Below are 21,041 nucleotides of genomic sequence, written 5' to 3'. Positions count from 1 at the left end.
TTTCAAGTTTTTATTTAAATTCCAGTTAGTTAACAGTGTAATAAACTTCCCCAGTTTTCCCAAATGCTGTCACCTTATTTCATTCAGTTTCCTACTTAAAGTTTTGCTTCCAAAGAAGTCTTTCCCTGACCACCCTCCCTGAAGCAGTACCTTCTCCCACGCCCCAGCCAAACCACCACTGACCACCTACTGACCCCACTCTGCTTTAATTTTCTTTTTAGAACTTATCACCACCATTATGTATTTGTCTCTGGTCTATCTCTGCTCTCTAGAATGAAACCATGAAAGTAGGGACTTTGGATCACAACAAAGTAATAGAACTCATCAAATGCTCTGTAAGCATTTGTAAATCGAGTGAATGAATAAATGCTTATGTGTGTATACAAGAGTACTGTGTATGGTTTGATGGAAAAATAACTTTCTATTTTAAACTTAGACAGGTGGCTCTGTTTTATCAAAAAGAAATGCATGTGCTGGAAGCAAAGACCACATTGCCTTTATTGCTTACCTTAAGATCTCAATTTTCCAGATGATATAATTTGCTTAGGCCTTGTTACTTGAACTGGCAAGAATTTGTGAGTTCTGCCCTTCTGCCAGCATTGTGTGCCATCAAGGTACTTAACTTTTCTTCGTATGATCATCAAGTGAAGAAAGGACCGCATGCTATTTGAAATGTCATTAGAGTGCATGATTCCTAAGGTCTTCTACTTAAAAATAATTTCTCTATGAGATGGACCTTTAAAGGTCTCATGCTCTATTAGATGATTTCTAAGTAGCATGATGTCCTGAACATTTTAATCATAAGATCACTGCCACCTAAGAATATTAGCTGATTCTGCTAGTTTGTAATTTGCTTTATTATTAATTTTATTTATAGTTACTTTAATTAAGCTTATTTTGGCAAGGGTCTTTTTAGGGGAAATTCCAGATAGAGGCTTTCCTAACCCTATGGTACAGGTTGATCTGACCTTAAAGAGCATTCTTTATAGATAAGTTACATTCAAAGACTTTTAATTATCATATAAAATCATGCTTCTCTATAACAGAGACAGAAACGTAAACATTTCTAAACCAAGATTGTACTTGTGACAAATAAGACTTTAGTTTTTAAATCTATATTCTTAAGTAAATCTTTTTCCTCAAGCATCTATTGTCATGGCATTTACATTTTTTACCTGTAAGTTTGAAACCCCTGTGATGTCCATAATTAAGTTCATTAAGATGTTTCCACTTAACTCTTATAAAGGTGATACTTTTTATTAAACTGAAAAGAGTAGAAATCTGTGACGCTAGGGACGCATATTATTTACAAAAGCTAATTAAAACTAGATGAGGCCTGGAAACCTGGAGTGAATGTTACTCCAGAGACTGTGGCTTTTTATTGAAACCTTAGTTCCTTCAAAGTAGGGCAAGTGATTCTCGCTCTGCCCTCCCCAACTTGAGTATCCCTCCTAGAGAAACCAGAGATGTTACATATGTAGGAACTTCTGACAGAGGAAACAGCTCTAGGCTCCTGTTTAACTTTCTGTTCTGATTAAGTTTAGTAACTCTGACTTACTGGAAAATGAATTGTCCAGAATGGAGTGGAGATAAATGGTACTTTGCATGATCCAGATCAATTATATTACTTGTTAGATGTCATTATATAGGGATTTTTAGACAGTAGAAACTAAGGACTTTAAGATTCTTAAATATGCTCCTCTTTATATTGCCTTTTTTTAGATGTTTAGAGAAATGAACACTTTGCATAGTTTAACTATTTCTCTTTCTTTTTTTCATTCTCTTTCCATATCCCTTTTTCATTTCACCCAACACCAAAAATGCCCTTTCAGAAACACAAAGTAGATCTTTTCTACAAGCTACGCCATGTGATGAATGAACTTATTGACCTTCGAAGGCAGCTACTGTCTGGTCACCTTACTCAGGATCAGGTGCGGGAGGTTAAGCGGCATATCACCGTGCGCTTGGACTGGGGTAATGAGTAAGTATGAATATCATTTGGGCATTTCAGTTACATTTATGTTAACTCAGTTCTTACAGAGTTTGTACCTGATCAAAGCTTCTCTTTAGTGATGAAAAGACATTGTTACATTCTCCACTAAGTTTTGATCATTTTTACTATGAGTAGTTGTTTCTTTTAGTTTAGCAAAGGACATTCACTGGCTCTACACACTGAAACTCTCTGTCTTTATTTTCACTTCTGGAAAATTAAATAATTGGACTGTATTATCGTCTGAGGTCTCTTCCAGCTCAAAATCCTTGATTCTAGATCTCAGTAATCAGTATACTTCTGTTTCATCTTTTTGTATCTTTATTTTTTCATGTGAATTTTGTGTCTTTTACATTTTATAGCCATACAATTAATCTGAATAAGCATATACTACAAATGAGACTTGTCTAAATCTGTAATTCAGAATATTCTTAACTAATTTGTCATTAAAAAATAGTCCTGCATTTATGCAGTAAGTATGATTATTTGCTGTTTTCATAGTATTCTGACTTTGGCATAGGAAGCTAGAGTAGATAGTATTCAAATTTTATTTCTTCCTAGACATAATAATTGATATAATTCTCTAGTGATTTTGTCTCATTATCTTTTTTTTTATTCTTATGTTAATCCCCATACATTACATCATTAGTTTTAGATGTAGTGTTCCATGATTCATTGTTTGTGCATAACACCCAGTGCTCCATGCAGAATGTGCCCTCCTCAATACCCATCACCAGGCCAACCCATCCTCCCACCCCCATCCCCTCCAGAACCCTCAGTTTGTTTTTCAGAGTCCATCGTCTCTCATGGTTCGTCTACCCCTCCGATTTCCCCTGCTTCATTCTTCCCCTCCTGCTACCTTCTTCTTCTTTTTTTTCTTAACATATATTGCATTATTTGTTTCAGAGGTACAGATCTGAGATTCAACAGTCTTGCACAATTCACAGCGCTTACCAGAGCACATACCCTCCCCAGTGTCTATCACCCAGTCACCCCATCCCTCCCACCCCACCCCCCACTCCAGCAACCCTCAGTTTGTTTCCTGCGATTAAGAATTCCTCATATCAGTCGAGGTCATATGATACATGTCTTTCTCTGTTTGACTTATTTTGCTCAACATAATACCCTCCAGTTCCATCCACGTCATTGCAAATGGCAAGATCTCATTCTTTTGATGGCTGCATAATATTCCATTGTGTATATATACCACATCTTCTTTATCCATTCATCTGTCGATGAACATCTTGGCTCTTTCCACAGGTTGGCTATTGTGGACATTGCTGCTATAAACATCGGGGTGCACGTACCCCTTCGGATCCCTACATTTGTATCTTTGGGGTAAATACCCAGTAGTGCAATTGCTGGATCATATGGTAGCTCTATTTTCAACTTTTTGAGGAACCTCCATACTGTTTTCCAGAGTGGCTGCACCAGCTTGCATTCCCACCAACAGTGTAGGAGGGTTCCCCTTTCTCCGCATCCCCGCCAACATCTGTCGTTTCCAGACTTGTTAATTTTAGTCACTCTGATTGGTGTGAGGTGGTATTGCACTGAGGTTTTGATTTGGATTTCCCTGATGCCGAGCGATATTGAGCACTTTTTCATGTGTCTGTTGGCCATTTGGATGTCTTCTTTGGAAAAATGTCTGTTCATGTCTTCTGCCCATTTCTTGATTGGATTCTTTGTTCTTTGGGTGTTGAGTTTGATGAGTTCTTTATTGATTTTGGATACTAGCCCTTTATCTGATATGTCATTTGCAAATATCTTCTCCCATTCTGTCGGTTGTCTTTTGGTTTTGTTGACTGTTTCCTTTGCTTTGCAAAACCTTTTTATCTTGATGAAGTCCCAATAGTTCATTTTTGCCCTGCTTCCCTTGCCTTTGGCGATGTTTCTAGGAAGAAGTTGCTTCGGCTGAGGTCAAAGAGGTTGCTGCCTGTGTTCTCCTTTAGGATTTGGATGGACTCCTGTCTCACATTGAGGTCTTTCAACCATTTTGAATCTATTTTTGTGTGTGGTGTAAGGAAATGGTCCAGTTTCATTCTTCTGCATGTGGCTATCCAATTTTCCCAACACCATTTGTTGAAGAGACTGTCTTTTTTCCATTGGACATTCTTTCCTGCTTTGTCGAAGATTAGTTGACCATAGAGTTGAGGGTCCCTTTCTGGGCTCTCTATTCTGTTCCATTGATCGATGTGTCTGTTTTTGTGCCAGTACCATGCTGTCTTGATGATGACAGCTTTGTAATAGAGCTGGAAGTCCGGAATTGTGATGCCGCCAGCTTTGCTTTTCTTTTTCAACATTCCTGTGGCTATGCGGGGTCTTTTCTGGTTCTATACAAATTTTAGGATTATTTGTTCCATTTCTTTGAAAAAAGTGGATGGTATTTTGATGGGGATTGCATTGAATGTGTAGATTGCTCTAGGTAGCATTGACATCTTCACAATATTTGTTCTTCCAACCCATGAGCATGGAACGTTTTTCCATTTCTTTGTGTCTTCCTCAATTTCTTTCATGAGTATTTTATAGTTTTCTGAGTACAGATCCTTTGCCTCTTTGGTTAGATTTATTCCTAGGTATCTTATGGTTTTGGGTGCCATTGTAAATGGGATCGACTCCTTAATTTCTCTTTCTTCTGTCTTGTTGTTGGTGTAAAGGAATGCCAATGATTTCTGTGCATTGATTTTATATCCTGCCACTTTACTGAATTCCTGTATGGGTTCTAGCAGTTTTGGGGTGGAGTCTTTGGGGTTTTCCACATAAAGTGTCATATCATCTGCAAAGAGTGAGAGTTTGACTTTTTCTTTGCCGATTTGGATGCCTTTGATTTCTTTTTTTGTCTGATTGCTGTGGCTAGGACTTCCAATACTATGTTGAATAGCAGTGGTGATAGTGGACATCCCTGCCGCGTTCCTGACCTTGGGGGAAACCTCTCAGTTTTTCCCCATTGAGAATGATATTTGCTGTGGGTTTTTCATAGATGGCTTTTATGATATTGAGGTATGTAACATCTGTGCCTATACTCTGAAGAGTTTTGATCAAGAAAGGATGCTGTACTTTGTCAAAAGCTTTTTCTACATCTATTGAGAGGATCATATGATTCTTGTTCTTTCTTTTGTTAATGTATTGTATCACATTGATTGATTTGCGGATGTTGAACCAACCTTGCAGCCCAGGGATACATCCCACTTGGTCGTGGTGAATAATCCTTTTAATGTACTGTTGAATCCTATTGGCTAGTATTTTGGGAGAATTTTTGCATCCATGTTCATCAAGGATATTGGTCTGTAATTCTCCTTTTTGATGGGGTCTTTGTCTGGTTTTGGGATCAAGGTAATGCTGGCCTCATAAAACGAGTTTGGAAGTTTTCCTTCCATTTCTATTTTTTGGAACAGTTTCAGAAGAATAGGTATTAATTCTTCTTTAAATGTTTGGTAGAATTCCCCTGGGAAGCCATCTGGCCCTGGGTTTTTGTTTGTTGGGAGATTTTTGATGACTGCTTCAATTTCCTTAGTGGTTATAGGTCTGTTCAGATTTTCTATTTCTTCCTAGTTCAGTTTTGGTAGTTGATACATCTCTAGGAATGCATTCATTTCTTCCAGGTTATCTAATTTGCTGGCATAGAGTTGTTCATAATATGTTCTTATAATTGTTTGTATTTCTTTGGTGTTGGTTGTGATCTCTCCTCTTTCATTCATGATTTTGTTGATTTGGTTCCTTTCTCTTTTCTTTTGATAAGTCTGGCCAGGGGTTTATCGTTCTTGTTAATTCTTTCAAAGAACCAGCTCCTAGTTTCGTTGATCTGTTCTACTGTTCTTTTCGTTTCTATTTCATTGATTTCTGCTCTGATCTTTATTATTTCTCTTCTCCTGCTGGGTTTAGGCTTTATTTGCTGTTGTTTCTCCAGCTCCTTTAGGTGGAGGGTTAGGTTGTGTACTTGAGACCTTTCTTGTTTCTTGAGAAAGGCTTGTATTGCTATATACTTTCCTCTTAGGACTGCCTTTGCTCCATCCCAAAGATTTTGAATAGTTGTGTTTTCATTTTCATTGGTTTCCATGCATTTTTTTAATTCTTCTTTAATTTCCTGGTTGATGCATTCATTCTTCAGTAGGATGCTCTTTAGCCTCCATGTATTTGAGTTCTTTCTGACTTTCCTCTTGTGATTTAGTTCTAGTTTCAAAGCATTGTGGTCTGAAAATAGGCAGGGAATGATCCCAGTCTTTTGGTACCGATTGAGACCTGATTTATGACCTAGGATGTGATTGATTCTGGAGAATGTTCCATGGGGACTAGAGAAGAATGTGTATTCCGTTGCTTTGGGATGGAATGTTCTGAATATGTCTGTGAAGTCCATTTGGTCCAGTGTGTCATTTAAAGTCTTTATTTCCTTGTTGATCTTTTGCTTAGACGATCTGTCCATTTCAGTGAGGGGGGTGTTAAAGTCCCCCACTATTATTGTATTGTTGTCAATGTGTTTCTTTGCTTTTGTTATTAATTGCCTTATATAATTGGCTGCTCCCATGTTAGGGGCATAGATATTTACAATTGTTAGATCTTCTTGTTGGATAGACCCTTTAAGTAGGATATAATGTCCTTCCTCATCTCTTATTACAGTCTTTGGTTTAAAATCTAATTTGTCTGATATAAGGATTGCCACCCCAGCTTTCTTTCGGTGTCCATTAGCATGGTAAATGGTTTTCCACCCCCTCACTTTCAATCTGGGGGTGTCTTTGGTTCTAAAATGAGTCTCTTGCAGACAGCATATCGATGGGTCTTGTTTTTTAATCCAGTCTGATAGCCTGTGTCTTTTGATTGGGGCATTTAGCCCATTTACATTCAGGGTAACTATTGAAAGATAGGAATTTAGTGCCATTGTATTGCCTGTAAGGTGACTGTTACTGTATATTGTCTGTGTTCCTTTCTGGTCTATGTTGCTTTTATGGTCTCTCTTTGCTTAGAGGACCCCTTTCAAGATTTCTTTTAGGGCTGTTTTTGTGTTTGCAAATTCCTTTAGTTTTTGTTTGTCCTGGAAGCTTTTTATCTCTCCTTCAATTTTCAGTGACAGCCTAGCTGGATAGAGTATTCTTGGCTGCATATTTTTCTCATTTAGTGCTCTGATTATATCCTGCCAGTCCTTTCTGGCCTGCCAGGTCTCTGTGGATAGGTCTATGGCAATCTAATGTTTCTACCATTGTAGGTTACATATCTCTTCTCCCGAGCTGCTCTCAGGATTTTCTCTTTGTCTGTGAGACTCATAAGTTTTACTATTAGATGTCGGGGTGTTGACCTATTTTTATTGATTTTGAGGGGGGTTCTCTGTGCTTCCTGGATTTTGATGCCCGTTTCCTTCCCCAAATTAGGGAAGTTCTCTGCTATAATTTGCTCCATTATACCTTCTGCCCCTCTCTCTCTTTCTTCTTCTTCTGGGATCCCAATTATTCTAATGTTGTTTCATCTTATGGTATCGCTTATCTCTTGAATTCTGCCCTCATGATCCAGTAGTTGTTTATCTCTCTTTTTTCAGCTTCTTTATTTTCTATCATTTGGTCTTCTATATTACTGATTCTCTCTTCTGCCTCATTTATCCTAGCAGTTAGTGCCCCCATTTTTGATTGCACCTCATTAATAGCCTTTTTGATTTCTACTTGGTTAGATTTTAGCTCTTTTACTTCTCCAGAAAGGGTTTCTCTAATAACTTCCATATTTTTCTCAAGCCCAGCTAGTATCTTAAAGTGATGATTCTGAACTCTATTTCTGACATCGTACTAATGTCCGTATTGAGTAGGTCCCTGGCAGTCGGTACTTCCTCTTGTTCTTTTTGTTGAGGTGATTTTTTCCGTTTTGTCATTTTGTGCAGAGGAGAATAGATTAATGAGAGAAAAAAATGCTAGCAGAGTAAACACGTCCCCAGAAAATATACTCTAAACAAATCAGAAAAGACCTGAAGCAGTGGAAAAAGAAACGGAAAGAGAGAAAAAAGAAAAAGATAAAGATAAAAAAAAACAAAAACAAACAAAACAAAACAACAACAACAACAAAAACCAGAATGTGATCAAATATGATCAGGCTGGTATATAGATCAGTGCCACACACTAGATTTGGGGTGTATTTTGGTCTTTTAGAAGAAAGTGCCTCCCACAATTTTAAAGAAAGAAAAACTTATATATGTACAAAAATAAGGGTTGATATGATGAAGGGATGGAATATGACTGTAAAGATGGAAATTATAAAAAATTTTATAAAAGGAATTGATAAAAAGTTGTTTGAAAAAAGAAAGAAGAGGATTTTAAAAAAGAAAAAAGAAAAAAGAAGGGAGAGAATGTGATCAGGCAGGGGAGTATAAAAAACCATATACTAGAGATTTAGGGTATATTTTAATCTGTTAGAAGAAACTATCTCAAAATTTTAAAGAGAGAACAACTTATATATATATGCCAAAAATACAGGTAACTACTATGAAGGGATAGAATATGACTCTAAAAATGAAAAATAAAAATGTTTTTTTAAAAAAAGGGATTGATAAGATGTTGGTTGAAAAAGGGAAAAAGAAAAATTAAAAAAAAAAACAGTTAAAAAAAATTAACTTTGAAAGACTAAAGAATCATGGTAAAAAAGCCATGAATTCTATGTGCAGTATTTCCCTAGCGCTGGAGTTCTGCCATTCTCATTGATCGGTAAACTTGGTCTTGGCTGGCTGTTCTCGCTGATCTTCTGGGCAGGGGCCTGTTGCCGTGGTTTCCAAATGTCTTTGCCGGAGGCGGAATTGCCCCGCCCTTGCCCCCTCCCGGCTAAGTAATCTGCTCGGGTTTGCTCTCCGGAGCTTTTGTTCCCTGCGAGCTTTCCGTACGGCTTTGGAGGCGGAGAGTGAAAATGGCGGCCTCCCAATCTCCGCCCCGGAGGAGCCAAGAACTCGGGGCGCCGCTCCTCAGTGAGCCCCCAGAGAAAAGCCGTCAGTCAATCCCGTTTCCCCGGTCTCCGGCCGCACTCCGTGCTCACCCGGCCTGTGACCGCGCGTTTCTATCTCTGGCACCCGACCCTGGGTGGAGTTCCAAACCCAGCAGATCCCTGCGGTACACTCCCGCGTGGCTCCTCCCGGGGGAGGAAGGTGAGTCTCCCCGGATCTGCCGCTTGTTGGGTCCCTGCTGGAGGAGCAGTGGCCTGACTGTGCCACGGATCACGGTTTATGGCAACCCTGAGCTGAGAGCCCGCGCCTGGGCTCCCGCCTCTGCAGCCGGCTTCCCTGCTCCGTTACCTGGGAGCTCTGCCACACTCAGGCACCCCCGGTCTTTCTGTGATCCTGAGGGTCCTGAGACCACACTGTCCCGGAGGGTTCCACCCCCCGCTTAGCCACCAGAGTGACATCCCTCAGCGGAGCAGACTTTTAAAAGTTCCGATTTTGTGCTCCGTGGTTCTATCACTTGCCAGAAGCGACCGACGGAGGCCCCTCCCCCGCCGTCTATCCTCCCGAATATCGCCTCGGATTCACTTCTCCGCACGTCCTACCTTCCAGAAAGTGGTCGCTTTTCTGATGAGAGAGTTGTTGCTCTTCTTTTCTTCGATCTCCTGTTGAGTTTGTAGGTGTTCAGAATGGTTTGATCCCTATCCAGCTGAATTTCTGAGAGGAGACCAAATCCAGGTCTCCTACTCCTCCGCCATCTTGCTCCGCCCCCTTGTCTCATTATCTTAAAATCAAGTCCATTGAACTGTGAAGTGACCAGGTTGCTTCCTATTAAAGATATATATCACCTTAAATATATTTTAGTACAAGTCTTTAGCTCCTCTCCCTCTCAAGACATCATTGAAATGATAAAAATAAAAAGAATGCTAGGGGGCCCAGCAATAAATGGGATATTCAAAATCATTTCTAGAAGCTGGGAAGTATATAGAGTATTTAGTGATGGAGGAAGCCCAATATATGTGGAAGAAACTTTAGCTAATGAAAGAGCTGTTCTGTCCTGCAGTTTGCAGAATCATGGAGGATAGGAGTGTGCCTTGGTACTTAAAAAGGAGGGATTGCTTAAAAGTATATAAAAGGACTAACCCACTGCCTTGAGTAGAAAGACTGGCAGCCAGGTGTTTGTTTCCCCTTCAGATAAACAAATACAATGACAGACTGTCTGGGGGGAATTGGGCAACAAGAGTGTGTGCTGGTACCTTACTGCAAAGCTCTCCATATTGTGCCATTTAAGGGTTCCAAAGTGTAATTACCAGATCCCTTCCACTTAACTGCAAAGAGAAGCTTGCTAGTCATGTGCAAAAACTCCCCACTCTTCTAGTGCCTTTTAAATTGTGGTGGACAATTCAGTATCACCAGGTGTTTAAAGCAATCCTTCAACAGAGAAGAGAGATCAGGATAAACAAAAATACTTTGCCCGCCCCCCCCCGGAAGTAACCTAGCCCCAGAGACAACTAGAGATTAGTAAAAAAACTTCTAAAAATAAAAAAAACCCTCTGTGCATCCTCAAAGAGAATCAAGACCCATTATGTAGAATAAAATACTCTGAAAAAGTAATGGAAAATGAGATTTCCAAAATAAAACATTCAAGATGAGAGCAGTAAGACATTTTATGTTATCTCTGGGAAAATAAAACAAAAAGTTGGGAAAGTTGAAGAAAGAAGAACAATACAGAGGTTCAATCCAGGGGGTCTAACATCAGATATTATAATTTCCAGGAAAAGAACAAAGGCAATAAAGAGGAAATTCTTTTTTTTTTTCTCTTTCCTTTAAGATTCTATTCATTTATCTGAGAGAGAGAATGAGAGAAAGCACAAGAGGGAAGAGGGTCAGAGGGAGAAGCAGACCCCCCGCCGAGCAGGGAGCCCGATGCGGGACTCGATCCCGCGACTCCAGGATCATGACCTGAGCCGAAGGCAGCCGCCCAACCAACTGAGCCACCCAGGCGCCCCTAAAGAGGAAATTCTAAAGAAAAGATGGAATTTCCCAGAGCCAAAGAGCCAGGAGTCTTAGATTGAAAGAGCCCACAAAATACCTAGTATAATGAATAGGGGGAAAAACCCACAGCAAAGCATTTTAAGATATTTTGGTATTGCAGGGATGAAGAGAAGATCCTAAAAGGTTTTCAGGCAGGAAAACAAGTCTTCTTACAAAAGAGTAAGAATAGACCAACCTCAAAAGTTTTATTGGTAACACTGGATGCTAGAATATAGTGAATTAATATCTTCAAAATTCTGTTGGGAAATGGTTTGCCAGCCAGAATTTTATAAACAGCCAAACTAGCTAATCAAGTGAAAGGGCCAACCAAAGCCATTTTAAAGTATTCATGGATGTGGAAGTTACCTTTGATGGCCTATTTCTTAAGAAGGGGCTTGAGAATGTGTTCTTGCAAAAGTGGAAGAGCAAATCAAGAAAGAGGAAACACAGAATCTGATCTCAATCCAACCCAGAGTGGATGTTGTTCATCCTTAGAAAAGAAAAAAAAAAAAATACAACCCTAAATTAGCTATTTGTGACCTTTTGAAATGACAGCATCCTATCCTTGTTTGTTTCATTAAATTACACCCTTTCTTCACTGTCAGTAGGGTTGCTTGGCACACATCACAGACTCCTTGTATGATATAATGTGGCTTCAGGTGTACCACAGATCAGATAGTGCTCTCTAAATCTAACTCTGGGCAATAAAAATCTGGCAAAATACTGGATGTTAGCTCACAGCATAGCTACTGATTCTGTCTCCTCAGCCCCAAACAGTACTATATTATAAAATGGCATTATTCCACTTATTTAATAAATTAATGATAGCAATAATTGCAAAGATAACATTTCTTACGTGCCAAGCAAATTGTAAACTTGAACTGATGACACTAAGTTGTATAGAAGTCATTATGTTGCAGTTTAGCTGTAGTTGTGCATACCAGTAAATGAAGAAGAGAAATATTCAAGAAATATCAGTACCTCTTTGTAATAAAACTTAAGGAACAGACCAATCAGATTTTGCAATCAAATCTGAAAACGATGATGGCTTGGAAATGAATTCAAAGGGAAAGACCGTTACAAATACCTGTCAAGTACATTGCGGAGTTATCCCACCTTCATTAATAACTTTTTCTCAGCAAAGTGTATATGTGTGTTGAGGGGGAGTATTTATATGTCCTTTTTAATAAACATAAAAATCAGGAGTGTAGTTCCATCCCCTTCCCTTCTTTCCCTTCTCCCTCCCCTCTCCCCTGTTCCTCCTCTCCCAGCTTCTCTATCATTTTCCCTCTTTTCTCTCCCCCACTCCACTTCTTTCCTCCCCCATTCTTCCTCTTCTTTCCATTTTTTCCTTTACCCCCAGTGGAAAATATAAAAACTTGAATGAGAACTTTGTACATCTATCATTATTAAAGAAAAAAGGCCTATTGCCCCCAGAATCAATAGGACTGTTCTCTCTGGTTCTCACTTGAACTAACACTTCAAAAAATTTTCCTTCTTACTTTGAAAGAAGAGATGGTTTACTGTAGAAATAAAGCCACTTCGTACATTAGGTTATGTAAAGGAGACTTGTTCCACACAGTAGCTGAGCACTGATAACCGTATCCATTGTTTCTGTTTTATGCCCTGAGAGTTCCATGCATCTTGTCCCACCACACTTTTGTAAGTGCCATAAAATACTGAAGCTTCGCATACGTTGGCATGTGGGAGATGCACAATCAGTGTTTGTGGAATGTATGTTTATGTTTTAATTGATATAAGTAAATATTAATCGTATATAATTTTAAACTTTTATGCCTTTTTTTATTATGTTAATCACCATACATCATTAATTTTTAAAATTTTTTATTATATTAATCATCATACATTACATCATTAGTTTTTGATGTAGTGTTCCATGATTCATTGTTTACGTATAACACCCAGTGCTCCATTCAGTATGTGCCCTCTTTAATACCCATCACCAGGCTAACCCATCCACCCTACCCCTCTCCCCTCTAGAACCCTCAGTTTGTTTCTCAGAGTCCATAGTCTCTCATGGTTCATCTCCCCCTCCGATTTCCCCCCCTTCGTTTTATCCTTCCTATTGTCTTCTTCTTTTTCTTCTTTTTTTAACATATAATGTATTATTTGTTTCAGAGGTACAGATCTGTGATTCAACAGTCTTACACAATTCACAGTGCTCACCATAGCACATACCCTCCCCAGTGACTATCACCCAGCCAACCCATCCCTCCACCCCCCACCACTCCAGCAACCCTCAGTTTGTTTCCTGAGATTAAGAATTCCTCATATCGGGCGCCTGGGTGGCTCAGTTGGTTAAGCGACTGCCTTCGGCTCAGGTCATGATCCTGGAGTCCTTGGATCGAGTCCCGCATTGGGCTCCCTGCTCGGCAGGGAACCTGCTTCTGCCTCTGACCCTCCCCCTTCTCATGTGCTCTCTCTCTCTCTCATTCTCTCTGTCTGAAATAAATAAATAAAATCTTTAAAAAAAAATTCCTCATATCAGTGAGATCATATGATACATGTCTTTCTCTGATTGACTTATTTCGCTCAGCATAATACCCTCCAGTTCCATCCACGTCGTTGCAAATTTCATTCCTTTTGATGGCTGCATAATATTCCATTGTATATATATAAGACATCTTCTCTATGCTTTCATCTGTCGGTGGACATCTTGGCTCTTTCCATAGTTGGCTATTGTGGACATTGCTGCTGTAATCATTGGGGTGCACGTACCCCTTTGGATCACTGCATTTGTATCTTTGGGGTAAATACCCAGTAGTGCAATTGCTGGGTCATAGGGCAGCTCTATTATCAACTTTTTGAGGAACCTCCATACTGTTTTCCAGAGTGGCTGCACCAGCTTGCATTCCCACCAACAGTGTAGAAGGGTTCCCCTTTCTCCTCAACCCCACCAACATCTGTCGTTTCCTGACTTGTTAATTTTAGCCATTCTCACTGGTGTGAGGTGGTATCGAACTGAGGTTTTGATTTGGATTTTCCCTGATGCTGAGCAATGTTGAGCACTTTTTCATGTGTCTGTTGGCCATTTGGATGTCTTCTTTGGAAAAATGTCTGTTCATGTCTTCTGCCCATTTCTTGATTGGATCATTTGTTCTTTGGGTGTTGAGTTTGATAAGTTCTTTATAGATTTTGGATACCAGTCCTTTATCTGATATGTCATTTGTAAATATCTTCTTCCATTCTGTCGGTTGTCTTTTGGTTTTGTTGACTGTTTCTTTTGCTGTGCAAAAGCTTTTTATCTTAATGAGGTCCCAATAGTTCATTTTTGCCCTTGCTTCCCTTGCCTTTGGTGATGTTTCTAGGAAGAAGTTGCTGCGGCTGAGGTTGAAGAGGTTGCTGCCGGTGTTCTCCTTTAGGATTATGATGGACTCCTGTCTCACATTTAGGTCTTTCAACCGTTTTGAGTCTCTTTTTGTGTGTGGTGTAAGGAAATGGTCCAGTTTCATTCTTCTGCATGTGGCTGTCCAATTTTCCCAACACCATTTGTTGAAGAGACTGTCTTTTTTCCCTTGGATATTCTTTCCTGCTTTGTCGAAGATTAGTTGACCATAGAGTTGAGGGTCCATTTCTGGGCTCTCTATTCTGTTCCATTGATCTATGTTTCTGCTTTTTGTGCCAGTACCATACTGTTTTGATGATGACAGCTTTGTAATAGAGCTTGAAGTCTGGAATTGTGATGCCACCTCCTTTGCTTTTTTTTTTTTTTTCAACATTCCTCTGGCTATTCGTGGTCTTTTCTGGCTCCATACAAATTTTGGGATTATTTGCTCCATTTTTTTGAAAAAAGTGGATGGTATTTTGATAGGGATTGCATTAAATGTGTAGATTGCTCTAGGTAGCATTGACATCTTCACAATATTTGTTCTTCCAATCCATGAGCATGGAACGTTTTTCCATTTCTTTGTGTCTTCCTCAATTTCTTTCATGAGTATTCTATAGTTTTCTGAGTACAGATTCTTTGTCTCTTTGGTTGGATTTATTCCTAGGTGTCCTATGGTTTTGGGTGCCATTGTAAATGGGATCGACTCCTTAATTTCTCTTTCTTCTGTCTTGTTGTTGGTGTATAGGAATGCCACTGATTTCTATGCATGATTTTATATCCTGCCACTTTACTGAATTCCTGTATGGGTTCTAGCGGTTTTGGGGTGAAGTCTTTTGGGTTTTCCACATAAAGTGTCATATCATCTGCAAAGAGTGAGAGTTTGACTTCCTCTTTGCCAATTTGGATATCTCTTATTTCTTTTTTGTTGTCTGATTGCTGTGGCTAGGACTTCTAATACTATGTTGAATAGCAGTGGTGATAGTGGACATCCCTGCCGCGTTCCTGACCTTAGGGGGAAAGCTCTCAGTTTTTCCCCATTGAGAATGATATTTGATGTGGGTTTTTCATAGATGGCTTTTATAATATTGATGTATGTACCCTCTATCCCCATACTCTGAAGAGTTTTGATCAAGAAAGGTTGCTGTACTTTGTCAAATACCTTTTTCTGCATCTATTGAGAGGATCCTATGGTTCTTGTTCTTTCTTTCATTAATGTATTGTATCACATTGATTGATTTGCGGATGTTGAACCAACCTTGCAGCCCAGGCATATATCCCTCTTGGTTGTGGTGAATAATCCTTTTAATGTACTGTTGGATCCTATTGGCTAGTATTTTGGCGAGAATTTTTACATTCATGTTCATCAAGGATATTGGTCTGTAATTCTCCTTTTTGATGGGGTCTTTGTCTGGTTTGGGGATCAAGGTAATGGTGGCCTCATAAAACGAGTTTGGAAGTTTTCCTTCCATTTCTATTTTTTGGAACAGTTTCAGAAGAATAGGTATTAATTCTTCGTGAAATGTAGAATTTCCCTGGGAAGCCATCTGGCCCTGGGCTTTTGTTTGTTAGGAGATTTTTGATGACTGCTTCAATTTCCTTAGTGGTTTTAGGTTTGTTCAGGTTTTCTATTTCTTCCCGGTTCAATTTTGGTAATTTATACATCTCTAGGAATGCATCCATTTCTTCCAGGTTATCTAATTTCCTCGCATAGAGTTGCTCATAATATGTTGTTATAATTGTTTTTATTTCTTTGGTGTTGGTTGTGATCTCTCCTCTTTCATTCATGATTTTGTTGATTTGGGTCATTTCTCTGTTCTTTTTGATAAGTCTGGCCTGGGGTTTATCAATCTTGTTAATGCTATCAAAGAACCAGCTCCTAGTTTTGTTGATCTGGTCTACTGTTCTTTTGGTTTCTATTTCATTGATTTCTGCTCTGATCTTTATTATTTCTCTTCTCCTGCTGGGTTTAGGCTTTATTTGCTGTTGTTTCTCCAGCTCCTTTAGGTGGAGGGTTAGGTTGTGTACTTGAGACCTTTCTTGTTTCTTGAGAAAGGCTTGTATTGCTATATACTTTCCTCTTAGGACTGCCTTTGCTCCATCCCAAAGATTTTGAATAGTTGTGTTTTCATTTTCATTGGTTTCCATGATTTTTTTTTAAATTCTTCTTTAATTTCCTAGTTGACCCATTCATTCTTTAGTAGGATGCTCTTTAGCCTCCATGTATTTGAATTCTTTCCGACTTTCCTCGTGTGATTGAGTTCTAGTTTCAAAGCATTGTGGTCCGAAAATAGGCAGGGAATGATCCCAGTCTTTTGGTACCAGTTGAGACCTGATTTGTGACCTAGGATGTGATGTATTTCGGAGAATGTTCCATGGGCACTAGAGAAGAATGTATATCCTGTTGCTTTTGGATGGAATATTCTGAATGTATCTGTGAAGTCCATTTGGTCCAGTGTGTCATTCAAAGTCTTTATTTCCTTGTTGATCTTTTGCTTAGATGATCTGTCCATTTCAGTGAGGGGGGTGTTAAAGTCCCCCACTATTATTGTATTGTTGTTGATGTGTTTCTTTGCTTTTGTTATTAATGGGCTTATATAATTGGCTGTTCCCATGTTAGGGGCATAGATATTTATAATTGTTAGATCGACCCTTTAAGTAGGATATAGAGTCCTTCCTCATCTCTTATAGTCTTTGGTTTAAAATCTAATTTGTCTGATGTAAGGATTGCCACCCTAGCTTTCTTTTGGTGTCCATTAGCATGGTGAATTGTTTTCCACCCCTCACTTTCAATCTGGAGGTGTCTTTGGGTCTAAAATGAGTCTCTTGAAGACAGCATGTCGATGGGTCTTGTTTTTTTATCCAATCTGATACCCTGTGTCTTTTGATTGTGGCATTTTGCCCATTTACATTTAGGGTAACTATTGAAAGATGAATTTAGTGCCAGTGTATTGCCTGTAAGGTGACTGTTACTGTATATTGTCTGTGTTCCTTTCTAGTCTATGTGACTTTTAGGCTCTATCTTTGCTTAGAGGACCCCTTTCAATATTTCTTATAAGGCTGGTTTCATGTTTGCGAATTCCTTTAGTTTTTGTTTGTCCTGGAAGCTTTTTATCTTTCCTTCTATTTTCAGTGACAGCCTACCTGGCTATAGTATTCGTGGTTGCATATTTTTCTCATTTAATGCTCTTAATATATCATGCCAGTCCTTACTGGCCTGCCAGGTCTCTGTAGATAGATCTGTTGCCAGTCTAATGTTTCTACCATTGTAGGTTATGGATCTCTTAACCCGAGCTGCTTTCAGGATTTTCTCTTTGTCTCTGTTACTGGTAAGTTTTACTATTAGATGTCGGCATGTTGACCTATTTTTATTGATTTTGAGGGGGGTTCTCTGTGCCTCCTGGATTTTGATGCCTGTTTCCTTCCCCAAATTAGGGAAGTTCTCTGCTATAATTTGCTCCAATATACCTTCTGCCCCCCTGTCTCTTTCTTCTTCTTCTGAGATCCCAATTTTTCTAATATTGTTTCATCTTATGGTATCGCTTATCTCTCGAATTCTGCCCTCGTGATCCAGTAGTTGTTCATCTCTCTTTTTCTCAGCTTCTTTATTTTCCATCATTTGGTCTTCTATATCACTAATTCTCTCTTCTGCCTCATTTATCTTAGCAGTTAGAGCCTCCATTTTTGATTGCACCTCATTAATAGCCGTTTTCATTTTGACTTGATTAGATTTTAGTTCTTTTATTTCTGCAGAAAGGGTTTCTGTAATATCTTCCATGCTTTTTTCAAGCCCTGGTAATATCTTTAAAATCGTCATTCTGAACTCTATTTCTGACATCTTACTAATGTCTGTATTGATTAGGTCCCTGGCAGTTGGTACTGCCTCTTGTTCTTTTTTTTGAGGTGATTTTTTCCATCTTGTCATTTTGTCCAGAGGACAATAGATGAATGAGAGAACAAAATGCAAAATGCTAACAGGGTAACAACGACCCCAGAAAAATATACACTAAACAATTCAGAAGAGACCTGAAACTGGGGGAAAAGAAAGGGAAAGAAAGAAAAAAGAAAAAGATTAAAAAAAAAAAGAATATCAAATATGATCAGGCTGGTGCATAGATCAGTGCCACACACTAGATTTGGGGCGTATTTTGGTCTTTTAGAAGAAAGTGCCTCCCAAACTTTTAAAGAAAGAAAAACTATATATGTACAAAAATAAGGGTAAATACAATGAAGGGATGGAATATGAGTGTACAGATGAAAATTATAAAAGATATTATACAATGAATTGATAAGATAAGAAGTTGGTTGAAAAAAGAAAGAAGAGGAATTAAAAAAAGGGGAGAGAATGTGATCAGGCAGGAGACTAGAATAAAGCCATACACTAGAGAATTAGGGTATATTTTGGTCTGTTAGAAGAAACTGTATCCCTAAATTTTAAAGAGAGAACAACTTATATATATATATACCAAAAATAAGGTTAACTACTATGAAGGGATAGAACATGACTCTAAAAATGAAAAATAAAGGGATTGATAAGATGTTGGTTGAAATAGGGAAAAAGAAAAAGAAAAAGAAAAAAATTTAAAAAACTAACTTTGAAAGACTAAAGAATCGCCGGGAAAAAAGCCATGAATTCTATGTGCTGTATTCCCCTAGTGCTGGCGTTCTGCTGTTCTCATTAATTAGTAAACTTGGTTTTGGCTGGCTGTTTTTGCTGATCTTCTGGGGGAGGGGCCTGTTGCTGTGGTTCTCAAATGTTTTTGCTGGAGGCGGAATTGCCTAGCCCTTGCTGGGGCCGGGCTAAGTAATCTGCTTGTGTTTGCTCTCGGGAGCTTTTGTTCCCTGCAAGCTTTCCATATAGCTTTGGAGGACAGGAAAGAAAATGGCGGCCTCCCAGTCTCCACCCCGAGGAGCCGAGAACTTGGGGCCCCACTCCTTGGTGCGCCCCCAGAGAAAAGCAGTCAATCACTCCCGTCTCCCCGGTCTCTGGCCACACTCCGTGCGCACCCAGCCTGTGACCGAGCATTTCTATCTCTGGCACCCAACCCCGTGTGGAATCTCCAAACCCAGCAGATCCCTGTGGTGCACTCCCGTGCCACTCCTCCCTGGGGAGGAAGGGGGAGTCTCCCTGGATTTGCCTCTCGTTGAGTCCTTGCTCGAAGGTCAGTGGCCTGACTATGCCGCAGATCATGGTTTATGGCAACCCTGAGCTGAGAGCCCACTCCTCGGCTCTGTCTCTGCAGCTGGCTTCCCCGCTCTGATACCTGGGAGCTCTGCCGCACTCAGGCACCCCCGGTCTTTCTGTGACCCCAAGGGTCCTGAGACCACACTGTCCCAGTGAGGGTTCCACCCCCGCTTAGCCACTGGAGCAAAGTCCCTCAGCGGAGTCGACTTCTAAAAGTTCCAATTTTCTGGAGGGGGGAAGATGGCGGAGGAGTAGGGGACCCTATTTCAACTGGTCCCCGTAATTGAGCTGGATATCTACCAGACCACTCTGAACACCCACGAAACCATCCTGAGATGTAAGAAGATCTGGATCTCTACAAACAGAATATCGCAGGCAGTTGGTTTTGAGGTATGAAGCGGAGAGCCGTGATTCTGTGGGCAGATATCGGAGGATAAACGGCAGCGGGAGGGTGCCTGGACGTGGGGATCCTACACCGCCAGTGAGTGACAGCCTCGCTCGCTGGGGATGGGCACAGACTCGCAGACCGGTAGTGTCGGGAAAGGACTTTAGGCCAGCCCCCGGGGTGGAAAACCAGAGTGGCGGGGTTGCGCTCATGGAAACTGCAGCCCCCTGAACAGAAACCCGGAGCGATGGAGTCTCATGCACGTGAACTGCAGGCCCCGGACGGAAACCATGAGCAGCGGAGTCGCGGGTGCACGAACTGGGAGCAGCTGGCGGTTTTAGAAGCACAAAGGGCAAAGATGAGCCCCGACCTGGAGGCAGGACTGGGAGCACTGCGGAGTGGTGCACAGCCCAGACGCTGCAGTTTATAGCAGCATGGACAGAAACGGAGACAGTGTGGCCTGGAGAGCTCACTGAAGAACAGACTGCGGTCTCTCTGCTCTGAGGGAGAGGGCTGGAAACAGTCTCTTCTGCTCTGACTCGCGGAAGAGATGCGGAAAGCCACCAGGGAAAGGCGCCAGAGAACAAAGCCCCAAAGACTGATTCCCGCTGAGCCCATCCCCCACCACAGGGGCGCAGGGCAACACCGCCCAAACAGGGTTGCCTGAGTAACAGCGCGGCAGGCCCCTCCCGCAGAAGACAGGCTGGGAAAACAAGAGGCCAGCAACCCTAAGGTCCCAAGAAAACAGGTGCATCTTGCTTGGGTTCCGATCAATAATTTGGACTCTCTACATTCCCTCAAACACCCATCAACAGAATGACTAGGAGGAGGAGCCCCCAAAACAGAAAAGACTCAGAGATATGACTTATGCTGCAGATTTACAAATGGATGCAGATATAACCAAGATGTCAGAGATGGAATTCAGGGTAGCAATTGTGAAGACAATGGCCAGAATGGAGAAATCCATTAATGGCAACATAGAGTCTCTAAGGGCAGAAATAAAAGGGGAATTGGCAGAACTTAAAAATGCTATCAATGAGATCCAATCCAATATAGATAATCTAACAGCTAGAGTAACTGAGGCAGAAGAGAGAATAAGCGACCTGGAAGACAATATAATAGATAAAAAGGGAAAAGAGGAGGCCAGGGAAAAACAACTCAGAATCCATGAAAATAGAATCAGAGAAATAAGTGACACCATGAAGC

At 40.3% G+C, this 21,041-nt stretch overlaps 1 protein-coding gene across 1 annotated transcript in view; it reads left to right on the top strand.

Moving 5' to 3' along the window:
* DOCK3 (dedicator of cytokinesis 3) overlaps positions 1-21,041 on the top strand; it is a 482,665-nt gene that overhangs the window by 258,968 nt on the left and 202,656 nt on the right. Inside the window, exon 5 of the mRNA XM_044912806.1 lies at positions 1,833-1,981. Within this exon, the coding sequence (XP_044768741.1) occupies positions 1,833-1,981 (149 nt within the window). The remainder of the gene's footprint in view (positions 1-1,832; positions 1,982-21,041) is intronic.

This window comes from Neomonachus schauinslandi, chromosome 1 (assembly GCF_002201575.2).
Source record: "Neomonachus schauinslandi chromosome 1, ASM220157v2, whole genome shotgun sequence".
In the NCBI taxonomy this organism is placed as follows: Eukaryota; Metazoa; Chordata; class Mammalia; order Carnivora; family Phocidae; genus Neomonachus; species Neomonachus schauinslandi.
The sequence above is the reverse complement of the archived record's forward strand: the minus strand, read 5'-3'. Positions and strand labels throughout refer to the sequence as shown.